At 39.7% G+C, this 23,048-nt stretch overlaps 1 protein-coding gene across 3 annotated transcripts in view; it reads left to right on the forward strand.

The window, feature by feature from the left end:
- The first annotated feature begins 894 nt into the window (after nt 1-894).
- The window catches only part of NEO1 (neogenin 1), a 252,543-nt gene continuing 230,389 nt past the window's right edge, over nt 895-23,048 (forward strand). For all 3 annotated transcript variants that reach the window (XM_044918423.1, XM_044918424.1, XM_044918422.1), the window contains exon 1: nt 895-1,170. In XM_044918423.1, the coding sequence (XP_044774358.1) occupies nt 1,044-1,170 (127 nt within the window). In that variant the 5' untranslated portion in view covers nt 895-1,043. The remainder of the gene's footprint in view (nt 1,171-23,048) is intronic.

Here is a 23,048-nt window from a genome sequence, read left to right on the forward strand (position 1 = left end):
CCCGGCCCTGTCCCGGGAAGCGCGCGGCGAGGGCGGCCCGGCCTGGAAGCTGGAGGTCAGCGGCGGCGCGGTGGGCCCCCTCCCACGGGAGCCGCGCCAGGTCCCAGCAAGAGCCGGGCGGGATCGCTATTGTTTTTGGCGAGCACATAAAGCCCCATGCCGACCCTCTGCGCACCCAGGTTTCCTCCCGGAGGCCATTCGGTTTCCTCTGAGGCCCTATATAGAGGCTCTGGGCCCAGGCTGAGGAGAGGTGCGCTCCCGCTCCGCCCTCCCGGACGAGCCTGAGCTCGGAGCGCTTCTCGCCCCCAGGTCTCCGCAGCCCGAGGCGTCAGGGTAGGTGAGAAGGGGGGGTGTGGATTTCTCCCTGGGGCGAGGAGCAGGCGGCGGGGGCGCGCGGGGACGAGGGGCTGCGGCGAGCGGGCGGCCGCGGGGAGGAGGAGGAGGATCCGCTTCTCCGGGGTTTCCCTGACGCCAGCAGCAGCGCCCGGCGCGCGCGCCCCGCTCCCGTCCGCGGCTCCGGGGAGAGGGGGGAGGGGAGCGGCCCGCCGCCGCGGCCCGCGAGGCGGCAGCCGGGATTGGAGCGGGGGCGGGCCGCGCACGGAGCCGAGGGGGTGCGGGCGAGGGAGGCGCGCGCTTGCGCGTGCGCGAGTGTGCGCGCCCCGGGCCCCCGCCCCCCACCCCCACCCCCGCCGCCCGCGGTCTCCGCCCCCCTCGCACTGGTGTGTGGAGCCGGAGTCGGCGGCGGGTGGCGGCGCCTGGAACCTGGAGACCGACCCCCCCAACCCCGGCCCGGAATGTACTGACTCCCTCCTCTCTGCTCTCCTCCCCTCTCCGCCCCCCTGCAGGAGGGAGGCGCCCCCGAGTCTCCCCTCCCGCGAGAGGGGCCGCGCGGGCCGGGCCGGGCGGAACAGTGGCGGCGGCGGCCGCAGGAGCCGAGCCTGCAGCGAGGGACCGGCTGAGGCGTGCGGGAGGGAAGGAGGCGAGGGCTCCGCGACGCTGCCGCTGCCGCCGCCGCCGCCGCTGCCGCCGCTCGCGGGGCAGAGATGGCGGCGGAGCGGGGAGCCCGGCGACTCCTCAGCACCTCCTCCTTCTGGCTCTGCTGCCTGCTGCTGCTCGGGCGCCCGGCGCCCGCCGCGGCAGCCAGGAGCGGCTCCCCGCCGCAGTCCCCAGGTAAGCGGGGGCGCGGGCCCGGGAGGCGCGGGGTGGGGGCGGGGGCGCGGCACCCGCACCCGTACCCGTACCCGCACCGGTGGCTGCGGTGTTTTTGTTTAGGATCCTGGAGGAAACGTGCAGGAACTTCTCTGCTTCGGCACCGGTTGCCAAAGAGAAAGGGGGTCGCGCTAGGTGGAGAGTGAAGTAGGCGGGCGGGGACGCGGCCGGGGGAGGGGCGGCCGCGGGGGCGCGTCGGGGGCTCCCGGGTCTAGTTCTGCGCTTTGTACCCGGAGGCAGGTTCACCCCTCGCCTTCCTCCCCTCCCCCAGGCTCATCCCACTTGTAAGAGTGGGACATTCTTGTGCTCACACAAGCACCAGTAGAGGCCACTACACACCTCATTAAATAAACAATCGCACGGCCAATTCATTAATTTTCAGGAAAGGAAGGGGGAGGGGGGCTTGAACTCCGCATTCCCTGGCTAGGGATTTCCCAGCTGAGGTCCCAGGGAAGCGCTGGCTGGTCTCGAGGGGACATACCGTGCGGGGATTGTAGCCCCGAGGCTGCGAAAGAGTGAGGGTGTCTGAGGGGCACAATTGCCCCCTCACAACCGCTGGTGTTGACTTAACGATGAGGGCGACTTGGAGAACCGCTCCAACTGATTATATCTGTTAGTGTTTCCGTTATGAAATGCCTCTTCTTTCCTGGGGATTACAACTATATTTACAGCCTGGTAACTGCTTTTAACCTAGGGAATTGTCTAAGCATCGGATTTTAAGTACTTTATGTTTCCAAGTGCAATGTATATATTTGGCCTGAAAAACTGTTTTTAGGTGTTATTTTTAAATATCATAGGTTATTGAAATTACCTGCATCCCTGTTTAGCCTGCCTGGAGAAGACCTTACAGTGTAGTTGAGCGGGACACACTCAGCAGTTGAAGGGCAAATTAACATGCAGTCTGTTTAAATTGTTTGACCAAGGTGGTGTATTGTAAAACTTGACAAAACTCTCACCTACTAGTATGAGATCTGAAATTTTTGCATTTGAACGTCATCTGATCAGGCACAGTGGCAGCTTCTAATCGCCAAGCCTTTAGTTGTTTTTTGGATTCATACTGAATAATACTTAAAATCACACTGCAAATGTAACTTAACTGATTAAACTTTTTTTTGATTTTCTTGCGGAGTATTATTAGCTCATGGCTTTTGCCAACGTTAAAGAAAAGCTTTAAACCTGAATACCAATGGGCATTATCAAAACAGCGATATAAGCAACAGTGTTTTAGTATCAAACCTGCACTTGCACACTCAGCCTGTACCTGGGTTAGAATACACATTTTGGGCCTGAAATGTAGATTTACTGATCCAGCCTTTCTATTCTTGTGGATGGGCAAGAGAAACGTAACTATTTTGGAAGACAGATTCCTTCCTACTCTTAATTTTATATGTAATTCATATTATGTATGTTTTAGGTAATTGGTGGAGTTTGTTTAGAATTTTGTCAGTAATTTTGTAAATAAATAAAATACTAATAATTTTATTAGGTTAATAAAAGTCATGTAAGCAGTCTCTTAAAAGTGATTGAAACATATATTTCAACACTGATTCAGTTGATGGGCTTTTATTTTGTGATGATGAGGTGCCGGCATTGCTTAAATGTGTGTCCTGCCTTCATGGAGCTTCCAGTCTGGTGAGTGGGTAGGAAAGATAGCCATTAACTACTAATTATGTAAGTAAGTAATGTGATAAGCACTAGAAAGGAGAAGAATGGGTTTTGAGAAAGTATACTGCCAGGACCTGACCTAGTCTGGGTGTTAGGGTGTCTGAGAAGTGAGATCCCAAGGGTGAGGAGGACTGGAGGTGGGGAGGCTCACAGCTAGTCAGTGGTATTAGTAGGGACTAGAGCACAGATCTGATTCTTGGTTCAGAGTGCTTTGCACAATCCATCCTGCTTTATTTCTCATTTCTGCAATAAGAAGGGGCTGGTCAGTTCTGTCATAAGCTGCAGAGAGATGGAGGAATTGAGAACTGAGTAAGTGGCAACTGAAACAAGTGGTCAGTAGATCCCTCGTCATTTGTCAGTGGTTTTAATTTTTTATTTTTGAAGAGTGGTAGACTCAAACCTTTCTGCGGGGGATTACAGTGAGTAGGTGGTAGGGGGATGGAGGTATTTGGTAGAAAAGGGAAAAAATTAGAGTGTGGGACAGCAGGATAAATGGAGTGGTTTTCCAATTTAGGGTGACGTTGAGGAGGACAAAGGAGGGAGACGAACTAGTGATAGAAAATGGTCAGCTGTAGAGGGTTGGAAATGATTAGGCACACTGTCTGGCTTTAGGAAGGAAGGAAGATTTCTGAAAAGATGGGTAGGGACCTAGGGAAAGAAGTCAGGACAGAGCAGCCTGCCTGTGCAGTGCAAGTCTTCTCTAATCAGAGTGAGGGTTAAGGAATGGTGATGGGGTAGAATTGAGATGCAAGAACGGGGAAAGTAGGGAAGTCAGTGTTGAGAGCTCAGTTGAAATCAGTTTGAATTTAAAGTAGACCAGATGAGCTATTTCCACACTTTCTCCAGCAACTTTCTGTATGCCAAGAGTAGAATTAGTGAAGTTTTAATCCAGTATTGGTTGCTTATGAGTTACATGAAATATGTAGAAACCTTTTAAAAAACTTTTACTAGAGTAATCGAATATTCCATTCTTGGTCAGAATGCAAAAATGTGTTTGATGAAATGTCATACTGGTGGTGAGGCTAACCTGGTCCTAGACTTCAGAGGTGTACTGTAGCTACATTTCTCCTTTAAGGGAAGAATCCTGTTGTCATCATCCCACATAGATGACACTGTCTGTCTGAATCATTTACTTGATGATGTGATTTGTTACCTCACAAGGTGGTCTGTTCCCATTTTGAATAACTTCTACCCATAAACTTTGCTTTATGCAGCACATTTAACTTTAATTTTCGACCTTCTCACTCTTGATTTCTTTTTCCTTTTCTCTTGCCTTTTTCGGCATCACTCTGTTAATTCGTCTCTTACTTTTGTGATCAGTTCGTTATTACTCAAGTTTTTTTTTATTCCTTTATTTTTTTTTTAAGATTTTTATTTATTTATTTGAGAGAGAGAGAATGAGAGACCGAGAGCACGAGAGGGAAGAGGGCAGAGGGAGAAGCAGACCCCCTGCTGAGCAGGGAGCCCGATGTGGGACTCGATCCCGGGACTCCAGGATCATGACCTGAGCCGAAGGCAGTCGCTTAACCAACTGAGCCACCCAGGCGCCCTCTTTTATTCCCTTATTAAATGTTGGCATCAAAGTTGATCTCCTTCTGTCTTGTCTTCAGTTGCTGCCTGTAAGCTAATGACTCTCCTAGTCCACTCCTTCATGTGCCATTCAGTAGCTTCACTGAATAGGCACCTTACTTAACCAAGACCAAAGGTAAACTCATTTTTGCTCCCCTTCCCTCCTCCTTCACTCATCCCCTTTCTATAGACAATAACAAACCAGTTCCTGGGCCTGGGCTTTCACATTTTTGAATGATTGCATAGACTTGTCTTCCTGCATTACTTGTCTTGGGCATCTTTGTGCACCATTCACCCAAGTTGAGGTCTAGAAGTCATCCTGGACCCTCCCCATTCCCTCATTCCTATAGCCAATACTTCTGTTTGATTTTTACCTCCTAGATATTTCTTGAATCTGAATCTTTTCATCATCATCCCCACCTAGACTAACAATAGTGGCTTTGTAATTCATCTATCTCCACTGTTACCCTCCAGACATCTGTCTTCCTGCAGGAATGAGTTTTCCTATGTCCTTTTCTGAGCATGCCATACTCCTACTTATAATCTATTAGTGTTACACAGCTTGAGTGTTAGAGTCTAAACTCCTTGGCAAGAAGATTGTGAAGCCTTTTGTGTTCTTTACCACTGGCCTCTCCCACCCCGAATTTAAAGCCTCATCTCTTGGCACCTCTAATGTGTACCTGGTGTTCCACCACTTCTGGTTTATTGCAGAGCTTCATGTCCCCATGCCTTTGACAAGCTGTCCTTTCTTTCTTCCTTTTTTTTGGTCCTTTCTTCCTGTTAATGCCACTTTCCACCTTGTCTACTTCTGAAATTTCTATTCATCATTTAGTGAATTTTTCTCTGCTATCCCCCTGCCCAAAGAGAGTTAGAGTTGTTATTCTCCTTGTTCTCATAGCTTTAAATCTTGTGTTATGTATTTTCTTGTCTCCTCAACTTGTCTGAACCTCTTGAGGATTGGGACTTCTCTTATTTACCTTTTGTATACCTAGTGTAGCAGAAGCATCTGGAACAGAGTGGATAACCAGTAAATGTTTGTTGAAGGAGTGTTGAATTGCCTTTGTTTTTACCTTTTAGGGCCATATAGCACAAGTCTGCTTTCCTTGTATGATGGCCTTTCACATGTCTAATGACAACATTTGTGTGTGTGCAAGTATGTCACTTTCCCCTCCTCTTTCTAAGTGAATCATCCTTTATTCCTTCAGCCACTCTTCCCATTACTTACTTTTCTGGCCCTTTTTGAGTTTGGTCATCCTTCTCTGGATATGCTGCAGTTTTAGTCTTTGTTAGTTTTGTCATCTTTGGAAAGATCAATGATTTTACTGAGTCTTCTGTAAACAGAGACTGATGCCCTGCTCTGCTTGCCTAACAGGATGAGGTATAAAAGAATTTGTAGATTTTCAGGCAGAATGTTCAAAGGAGATAAAAAATATTGCTATTCTTAGACTGTATGGAAATTAGTATGTGATGTGGGATAGTGAAAAAAGACTTAAGATATGAGGCAGAGGATTTGGGATTTCACTCATGGTCCATACCTGCTCTTGTATCTGTTGAGGGCTGTAGGTAACCTTGCTTTTTACCTAACTGGATTGTCAGAAAAATGAAATATAAAACTGCTTATAAACTGTAAAGTGCTGTATCTTTGTGGAATGGTTTTAACATTTCTTTATGAACTTTTAAAAAATACTGCAATTCTATTAAATTTTTTGAAAGTGTAGTTTTTTTCTGTTGGCTTAATTGATCATTGTTGATTTCTTCTTTATGAGTTTTCTTTACACTAATAAAAAAATACTGGGGTAACATTAATCTCATTATATATGAAGGCTCTAGGCCCTATTTAATAGTCATTTCCCAAACACTTTATTTTATTAGTGACTTCTGTGTGGTTGCAAAGTATTTACCATGTCATTGGTAGGTGTTTTGGCTTCTAGGTAAAATTGTATGAACAATAGGAGAACAAAAGAAATGACCATAGATAAGATCATGTTGACCAGATAGCTACCTGAGGTAGTAAAAAGTCTAGTGTTTATGATTTTAAAAAATTGACGTTGCCATGGAACACAAGCCAGTGAAAGATACTAAAATATAACCCAAATTTTTGATTCATTTAGAATGAAAATAAGTTTTTTGATTAAGAAATTTTGGAAATAGAGACAAAAGCCATTTAGACCCACTGGTATAACTTTGGTATATTTCTTTCTAGTCTCTGTTAATATTACACATCAGTGTTACATAGTAGTATGTACAACTTTATATGTAGATGTTTTCTCAACATTATGCCAGTTTTTGGTTGCTATATTATATTTAAATAATTTTATTTTTAAAATTTATTTTAAAAATATGTAAATATATTTTTGAAGTAAGAGAACAGAAGTAAAGTATCACTTTTACCAACAAATATCTTTTTTACCTATAAATAACCACTTCTGGTATTTTTTCTCCTGCATATACATATATACGTATAGTTGTATTTTTTACACATAAGCAGGAACATACTACTTATTGCTTTTCAACTTGATTATTTTTTATTTTTTTAATGTATTTATTTATTTATTTTTTAAAGATTTTATTTATTTATTTGAGACAGAGAGAATGAGAGAGAGAGAGCACATGAGAGGGGGGAGGGTCAGAGGCAGAAGCAGGCTCCCTGCTGAGCAGGGAGCCCGATGCGGGACTCGATCCAGGGACTCCAGGATCATGACCTGAGCCGAAGGCAGTCGCTTAACCAACTGAGCCACCCAGGCGTCCTGATTTTTTTTTTTAAACAGTGTGTTGGAGATCTTTCCAGTATGTATAGATTTTCCTATAACCATTATTGAAAATGTCTGTATAATATTGCAGTGAATGAATATGGCATTAATAGCAACCAATAAAAGTAGTATTTATTGAACACTCACTGAACTCTAGGCACTGTACCAAGCTCTTTTACATGCATTAATTCTTTCTTTCACCTTGTGAGGAAGATGGTAACATCCCCCCATTCTACAGATGAGGTAACTGAGTCTCAAATAGTAAGTGACCAAAGGTCCCATAGCTCTCCTGTGGAGAGTTGTCATTTGAATCCAGGTCTTTCCAACTCCAAAGCTTATGCTCTTTATTATACTGCATACTGCTTCTAATTATTTATTCTCCTGTTATGGATGCTGAAGTTGTTTTTAGTATTTGGCTGTAATAAAAAATGCTGTCATGAACATCTTCCTGCATATGGTGTTTCCCTTCTATTTTTTGGATCCCCACATATGGAATTATTGGTGAAAAGATAATTTTTGTGTGTCTGTGAGAGTCAGGTTTCCATTTATTATAGAAGAGTATGATATCATCAAGAATAATACCATTTACTAGTACTTCTACAGCTTTTTCAAGGTATATTCACCTTTAATTGTGAACATTGAATACTTCAGTTCATTATTTTAAAATGCAGGTCCTAAGCTTCTCTGTTTCATCTGTTAACTGCAGGGGTTAATTACCTAATTAATAGGTAATCTCAAAGGTCCCTTCTCCCTTCAAGTTTCTATAACTCTGAAGTCTATAAAATTGAGTCGTGGATATCTAAATGACCTCTATTCAGTTCTTGTGTTTGAACACTGATCATTTCTGTTCTTGGATGCAAGAATTAACCTTTTGTCATTCTCTAGAACTCCAGTTATGGTACATCTTTTTTTTCTGACATGAAGTTGGATATGATTAAGGAAATCTTTTAAGTTGCCTGTAAACAGGATTGTGTATGATTTAGTATAAAAATAGCTTTATGGCCGATTTCAAGAAATAAAGATTTAAGTGTTAGGAAATTGTGAGATACTTTAAGTTGCAGGATTACTTGAAATATTAGATGCTTACTCTTAGGCTTTATACGTGATATAAAGTAAACTGCCCAGGTTATAGATCTGGCTGAAACGAGCAGGTTGTGATCCCTTCTTTTGATTCCCTCATGTAAAGAAAGGAGAGAGAGAGAGGTAGTATTTATATGTTTAACTTTAAGGAAATCAGTACGTGAATTCTTCTTGAAAGGAGTTAGCAGTTGGGCAGTCTGAAAGTCAAATGTGCGTTTTTTTGCTTTTCCTCTTAAAAAAAAAACCATGAAAATAACCTGCTTTAAAATTGTTTCATAGCAAGAATTTTAAAATTTAATTTTCCAGTCAGTTTATCTATAGCCAAAACTAAACATTTAGGTAATGTTGGCTAGTTGCAAACATTTTATCGATGGTTAATTGTGCACAAAGCTATACACCGTGGAGATACTAAGATGAACTGGACATGGTTTCTATCCTTAGGAAGCCTTGGTCTAAAAGCAGAAGGGTAAGACATCCCCACAGATAATAACTTAATTTGGATGGAGAAAGTGTCATTACTGCTGAAGGTGGAAAAACAAATTCTGGAATCACTGTGTTCCTGTTAATCAAGTAATAGTTCTGCTTTCTCTCATAATTTTGGTTCATAGCTTTCAAGTAGTCCTAACTTAGTTTTAGCAAGTCAGTAGACTAGAAGTCTCAGAGGAGGTTATTTTTCATTTCTTCTAAGAAATTCTTCACTGGAATGTTTGAATATATGAGAATTCTAATAATGGAACCATCTGGGAGGTGCAACTTCTTCCATGTCTTTGGGAAATGTGGAGATTGATTATACTGGTTTTCAGAATTTATTATTGGTCAGTAATAGCCAGTAAAACTTGGTGATGAGTCCTGAGCAGAGTGAATTTTTAACACGATACTACATGGAAACTGGATACAGAATATTTGTTTTTCAGATATAGAGTAAATGGAAAAAAAAAATCACCTGGAGGCGCCTGGGTGGCTCAGTCAGGTAAGCATCTGCCTTTGGCTCAGGTTGTGAGTCCAGGGTCCAGAGATCAAGCCCTGTATTGGGCTTCCTGCTCATCAGGGAGCCTGCTTCTCCCTCTCCCTTCTCGTGCGCGCTTTCTCACTCTCTTTCTCTCAAATGAATAAGACCTTTAAAAAAATCACCCTGATATATTTTGTTATATAAGGTCTAGTTAAGATATCGTTATAATTTATAAATTTAGGGACAGAATCACAAATTATGTTTTATTGATAACTGTTTATTCATAGCATGACTTTTAATGCAGCAACTAAAATTTAAGGGTTTTTTTGGTTAATTCTTCAAAGCATTTGAAGTTTGAAGTGGGGTTATTGTTTTAAATTTATGTAGTGTTAATATCCAAGAGATTGTTACACTTCTTATGGCAATAACCCCTTTATTAATAGCCACCTCACCTACATAAAATTCAACCATATGCACCCTTACCTCTAGAATATAACTGAAGACTAGAGAATAAGAGAAATAAGTTTTTAAAGTCCATGCATCAAAGTAAGTAAGTTTCTCAGAGTCCCAAAGGTTCTGTTTAGAGCCTATTTATCTTTAATTCATGTGGATTTCTAACACATTGTACTGTCTGATTTCTAAGCCCATTGCTGATCAAAAGTGGGTAGAGGCTCTCTGGGGAATGCCCCCTAACGACAGCAAGTTGTGACCTCGTAAGGAAGGAGATTTAAAATAAACATAAGAATGCAAAGGTCTGGGACGCCTGGGTGGCTCAGTCGTTAAGCGTCTGCCTTCGTTCGGCTCAGGTCATGATCCCAGGGTCCTGGGATCGAGTCCCACATCGGGCTCCCTGCTCAGCGGGGAGTCTGCTTCTCCATCTCCCTCTGCTGCTCCCCCTGCTTGTGCTCTCTCTCTCTCTCTCTCTCTCTGACAAATAAATAAATAAAAATCTTTAAAAAAAAAAAAGAATGCAAAGGTCTTCCCTTAAACAGAAAAAATTGTCTCAGCCATGTTGAAGAAAGTTTCTTTCCCTCTCCATCACTGCTAATGGATTTTGCCTGCTGCTTGCCCTTTCTTTTCCCCTTATATTATACATAAAGTTGCTGTTTGGGAAATCTGTCTAAACTTTGAAATCTCTGGAGTTTCATCTCACCTCAAAATAGTATGGGTCAGGTTGACACCTGAGGTGGAGAACAGGAAATGTGATAGGAAGAGAGGTGAGGTGGCAGGGCACGGCTCCTTCTCTGCTGGTCCCTACCCTTCTGGCCGTGGAATTTATCTTTTTTAGCAGTATCTCTAACCCTGATTGCTAAAATATGTACTGCATTTGAATTTTTAATTTTTGGGTGAAATTAATTGTTGGTTTGAAATGAAACACATTATAAAACTTCAAACAGTATGTAAAATAAAAAGTGAAATCATATACTATTTCAACCTTCTCCCCAGGGATAATCACTTTTAATAGCTATGGACTTTTTTTTTAAGATTTTATTTAATTATTTGAGAGTTGGGGGGAGGGGCAGCAGGAGAGGGACAAACCAGCTCCTGGCTGAGCAGGGAGCCTGACAACGCAGGGCTCCATCCCAGCACTCTGGGATCCCATGACCTGAACCGAAGGCAGACACTTAACCAACTGAGCCACCCAGGTGTCCTGGAATTTCTGTTTTATATGCACAGTTAAATATTTTAAATATATAATACATATATAACAACTAATGCATATATAAACCAAATATAGATAAATATATATTTAAAATTGGGTTGTGCTGTGCATACTGTCTTCCAGCTTGTTTTAAAGACATCTTTCCATGTGAGTACATAGAAATTTATCACAGCTGTTTTGATAGCCATATGGTATTTTATAGATGTATCATACTTAATTTAACCAGTTCCAATTTGATGCTCCCAATTTTTTTTATTGCAAACATATGCAATGAACCCATTTTTATAAATATCTTTGTGTACATGTTCAAATATACCATAGAATAAGTTTGTAGATGTGGAATTGTAGGGTAAAAGAGCATGTGTGTTAAAATGTTTGATAGTTATTTCCAAATTGTTCTCCAAAAGGCTGATTTACTCCTATCAACAGCAAGTGAGAGAGTGCCTGTTTCCCCACACCTTTGCCAACATAGTATTTTCAGTCTTCTTAGTCTAGCCAGTTTGATAGACAAAAAAAGTATATTTTTTTATATTTTATATTTATATAAATAAGTTTTTAAGTTTTATATTTAAGTTTTATATTTTAAAATTGTTAATGGAGTTGAGCATTTTTTCAGATTTTTATTGATGGTTTTTTTCTGAGAATTGTCTGTTCAGGTCTTTTGTTCATATTCCTATATTCATTCTTGAGTCTTAGGCTCATTTATAAATATAAATTAAATACATAATTAAGAATAGGAACAATTTTAAATTTTATAATTGTCAAAACTCTCATGGTTGCTTGAGATTTTTAACTTAATGAGAAGTGAACTGAGTAATCGAGTCAGTCTGCTTATCTGACTTCTGCTCACCACTGCTTGTGTTCGCTTGATACGGATTCATAAGCTTTCAAGCTGTTCTATTTTGAAGGAAAATAAATATTTTATTCATTGTTTTGCTGAAAAATAGGAATTGAAACAGGTCCAATACCTCTTTTAAGACAGGATGAGAAACTTCGGTTTAGAGTAAGTTCAGTTATTCAAATACTTGAATGCCAGTTTGGCTCAAGGCACTGAAGTGGTTTCAAGTGGAAAATGGATGAAGAATGTAGCAGAAGAGACAAGTTCAAGGGACAAGATATTATTTTCATTCTGGACACCTTGAGTCTGAGATGCCAGCAGAACATTTCTGTAAAGGCATTACAGAATTAGGCTCAGGTGAGAAGTCTGACTAGCTCTCTTGGCTGGAAATATAGATGCAGGAATTATCTGGATAGAGGTTTGCCGTGAGGGTAGATCATATCACTGAGGAAGGGGAAAGGAGACAGAGGGCAAAGACTCAAGCATACACCCATAGGTGTCCAAAGGAAGGGAAATATTACCCTGTCTGCAGAAAAGTACCTAGAGTCAGAGATATGTAACATAATAAAGTTCACTCCGCCTATGGATATCTTCTTCACAAACCTCTATATGAATAAATGGGATAGTGGCAAAGTAATATTGGTTCCTTTCACTTACCCTACATGCGTGGTGTGGCCCTAGGTTAGAGTGCTAGGGAGGGAAAGGGGAGGCTTACCAAGACAATTCTGAACAACTTTAAATAAAACACACACACACACACACACACACTCTCACTTACCATCCTGCTGGACTGAGGTACGAGATGAATGAGTAAATATGTGTCCATGCTTAGAACAGAGCCTGGTTTATCTTAATGACTCATTAAATGTAAACCGTTGTTATTGTTGTTTTTATTTTATAAGTGATGAAGAGCCTAGCTAAAAATACATGAAAGTTAACTAGTGCTTATATAATTTGTTTTATATTTTTACTTGATGGCTGTGTATAATTACATTGTTAAATGAAGGTGCATATGTTGAGAAGGATAGGATTTGTTTAGTTTGGAGTATTTGGTTAAATTTCTTAGAGGAGGTAGGACTTGACCTGGTTTTGAAGGCATGAGGAGGCTTTTTAGATGGGTAGGGTTTTTTTTGACAAAGAGGATGAAGGAAGAGCAATAGGAGTTGAGGCAGAGGAAAGGCAAAATCAATTGAAATGTTTTGTTTTTTTTTTTTAAAGATTTATTTATTTTTTGACAGAGGGAGACAGCGAGAGAGGGAACACAAGCAGGGGGAGTGAGAGAGGGAGAAGCAGGCTTCCCATGGAGCAGGGAGCCCGATGTGGGGCTCGATCCCAGGACCCTGGGATCATGACCTGAACCGAAGGCAGACGCTTAACGACTGAGCCATCCAGGCGCCCCAATTGAAATGTTCTTGATCAGTGACTCATTTCTTGAAAAGTTCATTTTTTTTTATTCTGAAGTTTATCATTTGTTATGAAGTGGAAAGGTGATTATTAGATGATGAAATCATAGGCCAGATTATCTTTTAAAGATTGCAGGCTAAAAAAAAGAAACTGGAGACGATGCTTCTTGCAATTTTTAATGCCTGAAAATTAACCTTATCATTCCATATCTGCTTTTTAAGACTTCATTTATTTCCTGCTAGATGTTGTGGGCATCTTTTATGAAACATTAATTTCTCTGGAGTTAATTCAAATTGCAGAAAGAAGCTTTGGAATAATGTGTCTTGTGAAGTTCTGAGGAGTTAATTTTTGCCACTTTTTGAAGAAATCTTTGCTTTTTAAAAAATTTTGTGGCAGTTTTGTGGAAGAGTGAACTTCTTTCTTCAGAGTAGCTGTAGTTAAAGATTTTACAGCTTCAGAATTAGTCATATTTGTTAGTCTTTAAAATTTGTGGGTAAGAAATATCAGATAACATTGTGGGTACTAACTTGGTAGTTCCATTTTATTCACACTTAAGTTTTAAAATTTGCCTCTGCATATGCATAATAATTTGACTTTGATATAAAATTTCTATGTCACAGTCTTTTTCTTTCAAAACTCACTGGACAGTTCTCCCTGTAACCCCCACATTTAATGTTGTACATAGTATTAATATCTACTATATCTTTTTAATTTTTTAATCTGTAAATTTGTAGAATTATTTTTTTAGTGTTGTGGACTTCGAGATACAGAATTTTTACCAGGATATGACAAGGTGGGACTTTATTAATTGATTTTTCTTCAACCTGGTACGGTGGAGCTGCATTTTAGTTAGGCATTAGATTTAAAGTCTGCAAGTAATATGAAAACTGCATATTATCTTATTTCCCTTCAACACACCTTAGAAAAGTCCCACATTGGAGGCTGATATTTCATCTCTCAATATGTTGGGCATAGATGGCTTTTCCTTTTAGTGTTGGAACAAATTATTTCTTTTGTTAAGTACTGAAGGAAGGGGAGCATTTGCATTTATATTGTTCAAAAACATTTTTTTAAAACTCTGGAATTGTTGTGTGATGAGATGCTCACACTAAGGCACACCGGAACTGAGCTCAATTGGGAGAACAAGTTCATGTCTCAGATTGTGTGCTCATACTGAAGGGCAGGGAGAATGGCTTGTTCTACGTAAATTGTTTCACATTTTCTCTCTAATATATAGTCGAATTCTTCTAACTTAAAATATCTGTATGATGTGACTTCTCTATTTAGTGAGTCTTTTTGTTCTGAAGGTACATGTCTGTGTTAGGGTAGGACAATTTTCTTTTATTTCTTTATTACCTATACTCCGTTTTCTTTTTCTGGAATTTCAGAGATACTTGCTTTCTTGTCTATTTCCTCCATGACACTCTATTTCTCCTTTTTTTTGTGTGTCAACTAAGACTATATTATTAGATGCATACAGATTTGGAATTTTATTTTTCTGGTGAATGGACTCACCATTATCTCTAGTCATGCTATTTACCTTAAGTCTACTTTTTCTGATACTAATGTAGCTCTACCCACTGACTTTTGGTTAGTGTTTAAGTGTTTGCATCCTTTTATTTTCAGCCTTTTGTAATCTTATATTTATGTTGCTTATGTAGGATATCGTTAGGTTCTCTTTTTTGTTTAGTCTTGACAGTTTTTGTCCTTTTACTAGAGTGTTCAGTCTATTTACATTTAATGATGTATTAATGATATATTTGGCTGATAATATGGCTTTAAATCTTCCATTTTATTACTGTTTTTTTTTTTTTGCCTGTTCTGTGTTCTCCTTTCTCTCTTTTCTTGCCTTCTTTTGATTATTTTCAGTTGTGCAGTTTTTCTCTCTTTTAGCTTACCAGGTATATATTCTTTTGCTATTCACTTAATGGTTCCTAAATGCATCTTTGACTTCTTTTACCTTTTATTGGACAATGCGAGGCCTTTTAGAATACCTTAATTCAATTTGTCCTTCTCTGGTTTCTGTTATTCTTGTTAATGTATTTTAATTCTCTTTATATTTAAGATTTATAAGACATTATTATTTTGTAAGTCATTATTCATTTAGATTTACCCAGTTATTTACTTTCTTAGTGCTTTTCATTTCCTTCTGCATCTCTGAGCTTCTGTCTGGGATCATTTCTTAGGCCTGGAGAATATCCTTTAGTATTTAGTTAGGAGTTATGTCTGTTGGAGGTGAATTCACTGAGATTTTGTCTATTTGAAAACATCTTTATTTCACCTTCAATTTTTTTGGCAGGGGATGGGAGGCAGTGGGTGTAGAATTGTAGTATATAGTTTTTCTTTAAATATGCCATTCCATTTCTGCTGTGCTCCATCATTTCTAATGAGAAGTCAGCCGGTATTAATTTCCTCTTTTGTAGATAATGTGCTTCTCTCCCTCCTTCCCTCTTTGATCACTTTTAAGATTTGCTCTTTACGGTTTTGAGAAATGTGACTCTGATGTGCTTAGTTGTGATTTTCTTTGTATTTATCCTGCTTGTTGAGCTTCTTGTATCTGTGGGATGATCACTTTCGTTAGTTTTGAAAAGTTTTTGGCCATTATCTCTTCAAATATTTCTTCTTCCCCATTGCAGAAGTTCACTTATGTCTTTGAATCCTCATCACACTGATGGGGTCAGAAGGACTATGGGTTTTTGTAGCTTATCTGCCCTGTTTGGATTGTTAGGTTAAGAGCTGCAGTCTCTTGTTACTTTCTACATTCTAACCAGAGGCAGCACTCCTTTTATTGATTTTATTATATCATTCAGTTATAGAATTTCCATTCTGTTTTCTTCCATAGTATCTAGGTTCCTGCTGAAATTCTCCATCTTGTATCTTTATTCTTTTAACCCATTCTGTCATATGTGTTCCCATGAAGGTTTGCTTTTATGTCTGTTATTTCTCCTGATTTGGGAGTTGCTTTGTCTTTTTATGTGCCTGTTTGTTTGTGATTGAGGGACAGGAATTGTGTATGAAAAATTATAGAAATAGTCTGAACGATGCTCTCTTCTTCCAGAAAGGATTTACCATTGCTTCTCTTCTGGTAATGTGGTTATACTAGAGACATAACAATCTCAGATCACTTTAACCCATTCAGGGATGGATTTGAGATGATTTAAAGTTGGGCTTCAGACCATATGAGTTGCAATGTTTTAGGTTTACCTTTACTTCTTGGATGTAGCCCTTTGAGGTCCTGATCCACAGCTTAAGGGGTTCACCCTCCTCCTTGGCAAGCCTTCATCTCATTTTTGTCCCCTCAGGGCTTGAGTTGGTCAGAAGCTAAACTCATCTTCTCAGGCTCTTCAGCAGTAGTGGCCTTTAGAATCTGCAGATACCTCTAGACAAGAAGCAGCTTCAAGATTTTCTCTTTGGATTTTCTCATTTTCCTGGTATTGGTCCCTTAATTCCTCATCCCTTTGATTGCCTTCACACAGATATTTTGTATTTTGTCTATTTTTTTTTTTTCAGTTGTTCCAGTGGAAGATGGTCTGAACCACCTAATCTGTTATTCCTGGGAGTTGAACTCTCACAACTCACCTTTCATCTTTTATTTGTGTTTTGTGAGAAATATTCAAACTTCCCTGGTTTTTTTTCATGTTCAGTCTGCAATTTATTGCTCCTATTGTATTTTTTTCTTAAAAATGATTCAGTTGGGCGCCTGGGTGGCTCAGTTGTTAAGCCTCTGCCTTCGGCTCAGGTCATGATCTCAGGGTCCTGGGATCGAGCCCTGCATCGGGCTCCCTGCTCAGTGGGGAGCCTGCTTCTCCCTCTCCCACTCCCCCTGCTTGTGTTCCCTCTCTCTATGTGTCTTTCTGTTAAATAAATAAATAAAACCTTAAAAAAAAGATTCAGTTGTTTTGTGGCTGAAAGCAGTCTTCCCTTATTTCAGATTGTTCTCTCTTCATATACACAGTATTCTCTTAAATTTGGGAATTCTAATGATATTTTAAAGTTTGTTCTCCTCAGTGAATGTTCCAGGGGAAAATTTTTCTCCAGTTAATAGAACAGTCACTTCTTTGGCTTCTGGGTCTTTTCAGGTATCCATTGGAGCATCATTGTGATGATGGGATGGTGTCTAAATGTGCTAAGTATTGCTGGTAGAGATGGACTCTTTTGACCTTGTGTGGGTTCCTGTTCTAACGTTTCAGGGACAGATGAAAAAAGGGAAAATTTTAGATTTGCAGTAATTTTACATTGCTAGATCATTGGTTTGCCGATTTGCAGAGATTAGAGGCAAAGTATAGTCAGCTCTGAAACAGGGAGGTTTACTGAGAAAGCATGTGTTTTCAGTGCAGAAATAAAATTTACAATTCAACGTTGACGGCTGGTTGCGGGGTTAGCGGTAGTGCCTCTTCTCTTTTTGCCCCGTCCCTCGAGTTTACCTAGCACGTTATCTGCAACATGAATGCTTTGTCAGCCTTTCTTCTTGGAGGCTTCCGAGTCCATTTATGGTTGGTACTCTTCTGTGATTTTCAGTGGGCTACAGATTTTTTCCCCAGGTGTTTTTGTTCTCTTAAAAAGAACTTATTCCTTTGGTCATTCAAGTGGACATTGGGGTGGAATGTCAGGTGGGCATTGGTTAAATTAAGGAGCTCAGTTTTGCCATCTTGAATTGATAATCTGCATGTGTATTGTTTTCTTTTTCACTTGGCTTAATTTGGTGTCTGACCCAATTAAAAAAAAAAGAATAGTTGTATTATTTTCTTTCTACTTTTATGTACTTATAGGTTATAATTATGCAATTCCTGAAGGGCTCTAATAGACTCTTATCTCATAGGAATTTTTTGATAGAATGGGGCATTTTTTTATTGTACCTTTTTGCAAATGCTGACTTTGTTCCCAAGGCTGTGCCAGGTTTTGGGATTTCACACATGGGCAGGTCTCTTAATCTTATGTACCTATTCATGAGGCAGAGATACCTTTCTCTGAGGTCAGCCTCAGAGACTTTGGGAGAATGAGAACACCAATGTTAATTTAAATTTTGATTTTTTTTAACCCATTAGTTACATTGTTGAATATAAATGAGTATTTATAAAGATGCTGATAATTTTTATGTAGAAGATGTTCCGGTAAAATCTTATTTACAATTTTGGTTTTGTTACCTATTTTTTATTTATATAATAAATTTCAGTTTATGCTCTGACCAGGTGATCATATATTATCAACAATCAGGGGCTTATGTTATATATGTGATTGAATTTACTCATTTGTTACACATATATGGGAAGTAGGAGGGCATGGCTTTTTATTTATTTATTTATTTATTTATTTATTAAAAGATTTTATTTATTTATTTGAGAGAGAGAATGAGATAGAGAGCATGAGAGGGGGGAGGGTCAGAGAGAGAGGCAGACTCCCCGCCGAGCAGGGAGCCCGACATGGGACTCGATCCCGGGACTCCAGGATCATGACCTGAGCCGAAGGCAGTCGCTTAACCAGCTGAGCCACCCAGGCGCCTTTTTTTTTTTTTTTTTTAAATAAGGAATCCAACTCAGAATTTAAAGGTAGGACATGAAACAGAGAAAAGTAGAAGCATTATATATTCATTATGCAACTTTTTACTTAGGGAAAGAATTAGGAATTTGCTTTAGCCTTAAATCTGGAGTTTGGCAGTCAGGAAACCATGTTTTGGAAGTTGTTTGGTAGATTGGCTATAGAAGGAATTAGGAAAAGCAGGCAGTTGGGGCCAAAAGGTGAATTGGAAAAGAAAATGGCTAGCTTCATTGTGCTGTTTCAAGAAGAATAATGTTAGTTCTGTTGTAGATATAAAATACACTGTGAGGCGAGTGGGCTATCTTCATTTTACATCCAACAAGAATAGTACAATTTAGGGAAAGCTATTAAATTGAGTTTTCCTGACTAATGCTTTGTCATGATAGGAGGTAATTTTCTTTATATGTTGTTTCATCTTAGGATAAATACATTATTTATGTAATCTTATAAACTTGGTATGACAAAGTACACTTGCTGCCAGGTTTTCAGTTTTTAATGCAATGGCTTTCACACTTGTTCAAGTGTTAGAACATCTGGAAGTAGTGGAGTGCTTTGTGAGATGTTGTAACTATTAATACCTTTAATTACATTAAGCAAATGAAGTATAATTTTATAAGTTGTAAATATGATTTATATGAATGCAGTTCAGCTCAGGAGTTCAGGAAATATTTAGTGAACATTTGTTGTGTACCACAACACAGGATAATTTCATGATGAAAATGAATCATGGAATAGATAGAAGAAAATAGAAGTGAGGTTCCCCCTCCACACACATCAGTGGTTTATAGTATCTTTTAAAATTAGTTTGAGATCTTCACAGGGGCTGGTTGCTTTAGCCAACGGCAGTGTGACTGAGTGATTCCTAAAGTGTAGTCACTACTTTCAGGGCATCATTATCTACTGAGATAAAATTTGTTGTTTGGGACCCTGAGAATCTGCATTTTAAGAAGCATCTGAGTGGTTTCTTATTCACAAAGCTTGAGAAATATTTTCTAAATCTGACTGAGGAAAAACTCAGAATATTGCTTCTGAATTTAAAAGGAATAAAATCTTAAGATGAACTTTCTCTCCAAGGAAAAATATAATGCATATGATGGGGTAGTTGCTGTTTATTCATTTGTATTTAAGAAATGTCTTTTTATAGCTAAGAGCATTTGGAATATTGAAAAAGAATTCCATTTCTCAGGAAGTCTTTTAGTTGTTTTTCCATGGAAATAACCATATTATATTTAATGACTTTTAATGGTTTTTCAACTATAAAATGTCATTAGAATTTGGATTGCATTCCATTAACATAATATCTGGAAGATTCAGAACTATGATTCATTTTTTTAGAGGGGGGTGGGGGCAAAAGAGAGAATCTTAAGCAGACTCCCAGCTAAGCATGGAGCCTTATGCGGGCTTGCTCTGACGACCCTGAGATCATGACTTGAGCCAAAATCTAGAGTTGGATGCTTAACTGACTGAGCCACCCAGGTGCCCCCAAATTGTAATACATTTTTTAAAGTTTTAGTTTTGCTTTATTGATTGCTTCAACTTTTGGTAGCAGGAACACAAGTGAAAAGTTAAACTGAAAGTCTTATGTATATGAACTTTAAAACATTCTTTTTCCAAAACAGTGAAATTCAGACTTATACACTCAGTAAAGTTTTATCAGTACATGCTGCATGCCAAGCTCTAGATTGAGGCCATGAGGATGTTTAAAACTTAAACCCTGGGGGCGCCTGGGTGGCTCAGTCGTTGAGCGTCTGCCTTCGGCTCAGGTCATGATCCCAGGGTCTTGGGATCGAGCCCCGCATCGGGCTCCCTGCTCCGCAGGAAGCCTGCTTCTCCTTCTCCCGCTCCCCCTGCTTGTGTTCCCTCTCTCGCGCTCTCTCTCTCTCTGTCAAATAAATAAATAAAATCTTAAAAAAAAAAAAAAAACTTAAACCCTGTCCTGGTCAAGTTCACACTCTAGTGGGAATAAGATAGGAAAGGACTATATGTGAACAGGTGATTTGTGCTTTGCCTAACTGTAAGGAATTTGAAACTTCAGTAAAAGGTAATTAAATAACCTAACCATTATAATACATGCAAGGAAAAAAAAGTGTGTTTATGTGTGTGGAGATGGTAATAGTCATGGTGTTGTCTCACACTTAGGCTGTTATAGTAATCTAGGTAGTGTACAAAGATAACTAGGATTAGGATAATGGAGGTGGAGAAAAGTTTATGGACTAGGAAGATATTTAGGTAATAAAGTAGAATTTGGTGATGGGTTGGATATTGTGGTAAGAGACGTGTCCAGGATGGTTCCTAAGGTTCTTTAGGGCTTATGTAGCAGTATGGATGGTGGTATTTTGGGAAAGAAATAAGTTTTGGGGGGCAAAAAGAGCCTGAGTTTAATTTTGGACTTAATGAATTTAATATGCCTTTGAGTTATCCAGGGGGCTGTTGGTTCCAATCTAGAACATAGCAGAAGACGGGGGCTATAGATTTGTGTCATCTGCTTAGAGTGTGGTTGAGTTGAGAGGGATGGGCTGTTACACAATGAGAGAAGTGTGTGGAGAAATAGGGGACCCAAAGGAGGGTTGTTTCGTAGAAGTCAAGAAGGGAGTCTCAGTTTTGCTGGAAGAGGAGAGTATCTTTTGCATTTGGCTATCCACAGGTCATTGGCGGCCTTACTAAGAGCTTTAAGTAGAATTTGGAAGCAGTTCGAGGGATAAGTGGGAAGGGAGGAAATGAAGACTATGGAAAGTTCCAGAAATTTAGCTGTGAAGGGGGACAACTACATGTAGTGGTTGAGGTGTAATAAGAATGAGGTGTGTGTTTAGTGGGCAGGGTTCTTGAGCATATTTAAAAGGCAATGGAAGATTGAGGAGGGTAGTTTGAATATACAAGGAAAATGATGAAATAATCAATAGTGTAAGTGTCCTGGGGAATATGGGGTTTGTTCTGAGCACAAATAGAAAGATTGGGATTAGATCAGAGAGGAGGAGTGATAAGGCCGCTCTGACTGGAGGGAAGGAGCATGAGAATAGGTGAATATTCTTAGTAAGGAAGCAGACCTTTCTGTTGTGCATGAAAAGGATTGGTAAGTAAGAAATAGTTTCCAAGAGAGTTAGGGAGTTAGTTGATCAGAGAGGCAGGGTTATCAATACTTTTTTAAAGTATATGAGAATATACCAGACTAGAAGATACAACAAGATTTTAAGTTCTGTGGGGATAGCATTATTTTCTACGCCTTTTTCCCCCTCATCTGCTGGGTGTCCATGAGCATCTTGGCAATAGTAGGTTCTCAGTAAATATTTACCCTAAACTAGAATCTTAAATGAAAAATGCATAAACAGTAACTACTCTTGACTGACAATGATAGAATTAATAAGTGAAAAAAGTCTCTTCCTATAACAGTGTTTAATACACCATTTCAACCAACTTCTCCCTGCAGCCTACTAAGCTTTTCTCTTTAATTAAGAACTTGATTTACACTGCAGATTTTGCTCATTTGAGGACTCAATCCATGTCTAAAAAGAGGAAGGTAGCAGCTCAGGCATAGTTAAGATACATTGTAAATGCAATCAGAATTTCACCTCAGGGCAATTCACTTCAGACATCCATCTCTAAAAACCTGTTGTGTGTAAAAGTGGGAACTTTTATAACCAATTCCCAGTTATTCAGGGGCTAATTAACTATTTTATTTGTCTCAGGATTAGGCAATCCTTTTGCTTCTTGCTCTCATCTAACCTAGCCTTCTGTTTGGCCATTTTGTTATTCTAAACTCATAAGATAGGGAGAAGAAAAACAGAGAACGTAGATGAATTAATGGCTAAAATGAAGTGCTCTTTGGCTTGTTAGTTTTTCTTGTGCTTTATTTCTGTGGTTCATTGGAAGCTGTCAGAAATGACTATAATATTCAGTGTAATAAAATGGGTTTTCAATGTGTCAGGAAACCCTCATGTTATTTAGATTATAAAGACAGTTAATTGTTCTTGGCAGACAATTATTTTCTTATGTTTGAAGCAGTATAGGCATATGGCCCTTTCCGGGGGGTGGAGTAGCCCTTTTCTCTGTGTCACTTTCACACCCCTTCCAGTGTGACTGTCCCCTTTCCGTTAGTCTTTTCCATTGCCCCAGGCATCCTCAGCCTCCTTTGTCTCGTCACTGCTTATACTCCTTGCTTTGCAAGCATATGAAATGCTGGCATCTAGCGACCTGGGCAAACTACAGCTGAGGTCAGGAAGGGTGCAGAGGCCAGATGGAGGGACTCAAATTATGATCACTAGACCACGGCTCTCTAGCTAAGGGCCACAGGTTTTATCTCTGTATCCTCAGGACCTAATGCAACAATTCTTGGCATATAATTTCTCCAGAAGTGTTTATTTTTGAATGAAGAACTTTAGAAATTCCAGA

The sequence above is a fragment of the Neomonachus schauinslandi genome, chromosome 9 (genome assembly GCF_002201575.2).
Source record: "Neomonachus schauinslandi chromosome 9, ASM220157v2, whole genome shotgun sequence".
NCBI classification, from domain to species: domain Eukaryota; kingdom Metazoa; phylum Chordata; class Mammalia; order Carnivora; family Phocidae; genus Neomonachus; species Neomonachus schauinslandi.